The 4,525-nt window shown below is 34.5% G+C and overlaps 1 protein-coding gene across 5 annotated transcripts in view; it reads right to left on the bottom strand.

Annotated features, from left to right (window-relative positions):
* Window positions 1-1,947: 1,947 nt before the first annotated feature.
* The window catches only part of rbm17 (RNA binding motif protein 17), a 27,661-nt gene continuing 25,083 nt past the window's right edge, over window positions 1,948-4,525 (bottom strand). For all 5 annotated transcript variants that reach the window (XM_077233982.1, XM_077233979.1, XM_077233980.1 and 2 more), the window contains one exon: window positions 1,948-2,346. In XM_077233982.1, the coding sequence (XP_077090097.1) occupies window positions 2,243-2,346 (104 nt within the window). In that variant the 3' untranslated portion in view covers window positions 1,948-2,242. The remainder of the gene's footprint in view (window positions 2,347-4,525) is intronic.

The raw sequence follows: 4,525 nt of genomic DNA, 5'->3' as shown, positions 1-4,525 counted from the left end.
CATGAAACAAACAATAAACACAACACTGAGATAAACAAAACACTGAGACATAAAACAAACAAAACACTGAGATATGAAACAAACAAAAAACACAACACTGACACAAACAAAAAACACAACACTTAGACAAAACAAAACACTGAGACATGAAACAAACAAAAACCACAACACTGAGACAAACAAAACACTTAAATATGAGACAAACAAAACAAAAGGAAAAGAAACAAACAAAAGTAAAAGAAACAAACAAAAGAGACATTTTTCAAAACATTTGTGATTTCCACAGTAAAAAGAAATGCAAACAAGTTAGGAACGACATGATGGTGAACAGTGCCCTTAATTTAAGCATTATGCCTGGTAAAAAAAAAAAAATGTTTAAAAGTGGGCAAACCTAAAATAGTATGTCATTAAGCTGCAAACCACAACTGTAAATATCTCCATCCACCTCTACAATTATTTCCCCACACATGCTAGGATGAATTAGGGGTGTGGCGACCATCTCATTGGTTGGCACTGGCAGTAATAAAGCCAGAAGTCTTTGTCCTTAAGAAACCACAAATTAAACATGCTTTCAGTAAAATTATTTTAGAGCTTAGCTTAACTAGAAAAGTGCAAATTAGCTTTACCATTTTATTAATTTATATGAGAAATCTTTTCCCTAGAAATCACACTTGTAAAATTGGGCTCCCTCATATATCCAGGTTTCATGTATTCATATATTCTTAAAAGTTTACTGAGACCTCCTAGCGGGCCCAGACCCCCTGGGTGAGAACCACATTTAGATAACTCCTACAATGGAAGTCTATGGTTTTTCCAACGCAGTTAACGTGTAACTATGTTGAATTGATGCAGATCCATATGAATGAATTCATACTTTATCATCTGCTCTCGCCACACTGAGGGGTAGGTTTAGGGCTGGAGCTTCCTTTCTTCATTTTCATCAAATCCATACAAAATTGCACACTTGTAAAATAGATACGTTATTGTGAAAAAAAATAATAAAAAATTATGCACCAGGCCAACTGTTTAGAAACATATGCCTTACTTCAACAAGCACCACGATTTGAAATATCATGCATGTCCGCAGCACAAATATGAGTAGGACCATGAGTATGAACAAAAAAGTACTAATCCAAACAAAGCCATAACCCATCTACAACGGTCCGTAATACCTTTAGCACTTTTACACAGCGTAGTCAATACCCAGTGCTGAACGTGTGACCTGAACAGCTCAACTCTGTTCTGACATTTCAGACTCTGTGCTCATATAAGAGTCATTTGATGAGGATCTGTTCTGTTTGAGTCAATCCTCATGGAGTTCAGTCTATTCTTTACTTTATTCCCCAGCACCTTCGTATTGCGTAAGTGCGTCCTTCTCACTAAACCAGAACATCACACCATCACTGACCCAGTCTAACACACATCCTGCATGAAAATACATCATACAGAGGTGCTTTTGAAAAACTTGGCATGTACTGAAGTCACCTTTTATTGAGTAACACACAAAACCCTATTTCCGTTAGGGTCAAGACACACATTAAGAAAAAGTTTAATACTTGAAGTCTATCAATAGTGTGTGGATCATAGAGTGAGGGCTCATGGGAGTCACCGTTATGTCACAACAGAAGAATGTAGGTTTCCTACTTTCAAGAGTCGCACAGGGACATGATGTCTGATTATATAAATCATGAACCAGGGCTCATTCATTATAACCATCATCATCTTCATCTTCATCATCATCATCATCATCATCATCATCACCCCATTCAACATCAGTATGCAATTGTTCTTTTCTGTAAAACCATGTAGTAACTACTGGAGTATCCACGTAAAACCCGCACCATTGCTTTGAAAGCACCGCAATGAAAGTCTGAAAGTGCAGAGACATAAAAAAGTTGAACTTTTATAGAGACACATTTTACCTTTAAAACAGAACCAACCCTTAAAGTCATTCTCCCAAAAGCTTTATTAATTCTGGGTTCTTCATCAGGATCTTACTCACAAGGACAGAACAAAAGGATATTTTTAACTTTGACGTTAGAGAGAGAAAGAGACAAGGAATAAAAATAAAAAAAATAAAAAAAAGAGCAAATTAAATCCTCATTACAAAACGCATTGCGGGAAGGGGCACATAAGCTAATGTTTTACAAGGGTGTATAAAATTACTCATGCTATATACAGAAACGACTTCTTCCTGGTGTTTACTCTTTCCTGGTTGTGCAGGTCTGGATCTCCCACGCACTCACATCTGATCTCCCAGGTCTAAAACACGGAACTTATCCAAGTTATAAAAACAGGCCTTCACCACCCGACCTCCAAAGTACCGCCCATTCAGATCCACCACAGCTGAGGGGGGGAAAACAACAACAGCACACACAATACTGTTATGTCAACATTCAAAAAGACCAAAAAATGGAGATGTAGTTAAACTGTAAATATACTATTGAACCGCATCAGGACACAAATTAACGAATATATTAAATGCTATTAAATCTAAATGATTTAATTTAGAAGATTTCAAATAAAATATGAAAAAATACAATTTCTAATAAAGCTGCAACTATGAGGCCATAAGCAAAAAAAAAATGCACATTGTTATCTGAAATAGAGATGTTTGGTTATGACATCTGTGACTTTAAGACAAGAAATTCAAAGTCTATGGATAGATTTACTATTGTTTATAACTTCTGACCAGCTGATGGCACTGTCCTAAAATATTACACAGGCTCTTAGGCCGTCGTCTCATTATAAGTACTGAGCTTCGTTTCAATATAACAAAGCGTTGCCAGGATGTTATTTCATTTCCTGTTCTGTGACTGTCAACGTGTTACAGGCAAATGTTCTTATGTTATGTGATGATCTGTCAAAATTTTGTTTATAGTAGTAGCAGAAAAAACAAAAAGATTATAACCATTCAAAAGCCTTGGGTCAGAAAGTTTAAGAAATTAATACTTTTATTCAGCAAGGATGCATTAAACTGATCAAAAGGGACAGTAAATACATTTATAATGTTACAAAAGATTGTTTCGAATAAATGCTGTTCTTTTGAACTTATAATTAAATATATATATATATATGGTTATATTTAATATATAGATACAGATATATTTCAATATACGGTTCTAAGAGCTGACCCAGACAACCAACCACAAAAAGCAGAAGAGTTGCTAAATCTATTATTAAAAATGTTTTGGTTTTTCCCTTTGTGATATCATCAGTGACGATGAGATCATATTAAGCCCTTTTAAAACAGGAAAGTTAGTGGTATCTTGATAATGATCAAAAAAACCCTTATTAAAAATAAACTAGGGGCAATCCAGAGCTCTTTAAAAAAAAAAAAAAAAAAAAAGTTGAAACGAACGCCACAAGCAAAAGCCTTTCCAACAACGGTTATAGTATTTGTTGCATTCTTCCAACTTCAGCCCTACCCTGGGAAGAGAAACAGGTGTTCCTGCATATGATGCCAGACTCAGAGTGTTTTTTCAGGCTTGCTTTGTTTTCAGATAGCTGACTTCCAGTGGCCAAAACAGTATTTTAGGATTTAAAGTGTATAATTTTAGCTGCAGAATTGCAAAAATGATGATTGTTTGAAACAGGTTTCCCCCCAACACTCCTTTGTCATTCCTAACAAACACTGGTTATGCCATTTATTTGATTTAAAGTAATAGTAGGCCTACAATACTTTTATTCAGCAAGGACAGATTGTGCTAGTCAGTGAAGTCATTTATAATGTTAAAAAATATTTCTATATTCAATACTTTTTTAAAAAGTATCTCGGTTTCCTCAAAAATATATTTTTTAACATTGATAAGAAAAGTCTCTTGCCCACCAAATCAGCATATCAGAATGATTTCTGAAGGATCATGAAACACAATATTAGTTTTTACAGTATTTTTTATTAAATAAATGCAAGCTTGGTGAGCATAACAGGCTTCTTTCAAAACACTAAAACATTTTTCCGAACCCAAAAACGTAATTAGAGAAGTACATTGTGTAGTTAGCTGCATAATTAAGAAAATGATCATTTTAACACTGATATTGATCAGTATTTCATATTTGACATTTTTATCTAACACTGTGGCATTCGGAAACGTTTAAGTGTAGCTAAAGTGTTAAAATATTTATTGGGCTGCTGTATCTGTAAATAAGAATTTTTCTCCCAAAAGGGGCGGGTTATCTCTGTTGTTATTTAAGTGTGTTTTTACTTTATTTTTATCCCAAAGGAATTCAAAGTGTGTCATAATAATTTACTCTATGAACTCTATGAACTGTTTGAGATGCTTGACTGTTTTAATTCAATTTCACAAATGCAATTGCCATGTTCTTATTCAGATAGATAGATAGTAATGTTAAAAATAGTAATGTGGTCCTGTCTGTCTGTCTGTCTGTCTGTCTATCTATCTATCTATCTGTCTATCTATCTATCCGTCTGTCCGTCTGTCTGTCTGTCTGTCTGTCTGTCTGTCTGTCTGTCTGTCTATCTATCTATCTATCTATCTATCTATCTATCTATCTATCTGTCTAT

The sequence above is a fragment of the Siphateles boraxobius genome, unplaced genomic scaffold, assembly GCF_051911475.1.
Source record: "Siphateles boraxobius isolate OS27281-9 unplaced genomic scaffold, OSU_SipBor_1 19, whole genome shotgun sequence".
Lineage (NCBI taxonomy): Eukaryota > Metazoa > Chordata > Actinopteri > Cypriniformes > Leuciscidae > Siphateles > Siphateles boraxobius.
The sequence above is the reverse complement of the archived record's forward strand: the minus strand, read 5'-3'. Positions and strand labels throughout refer to the sequence as shown.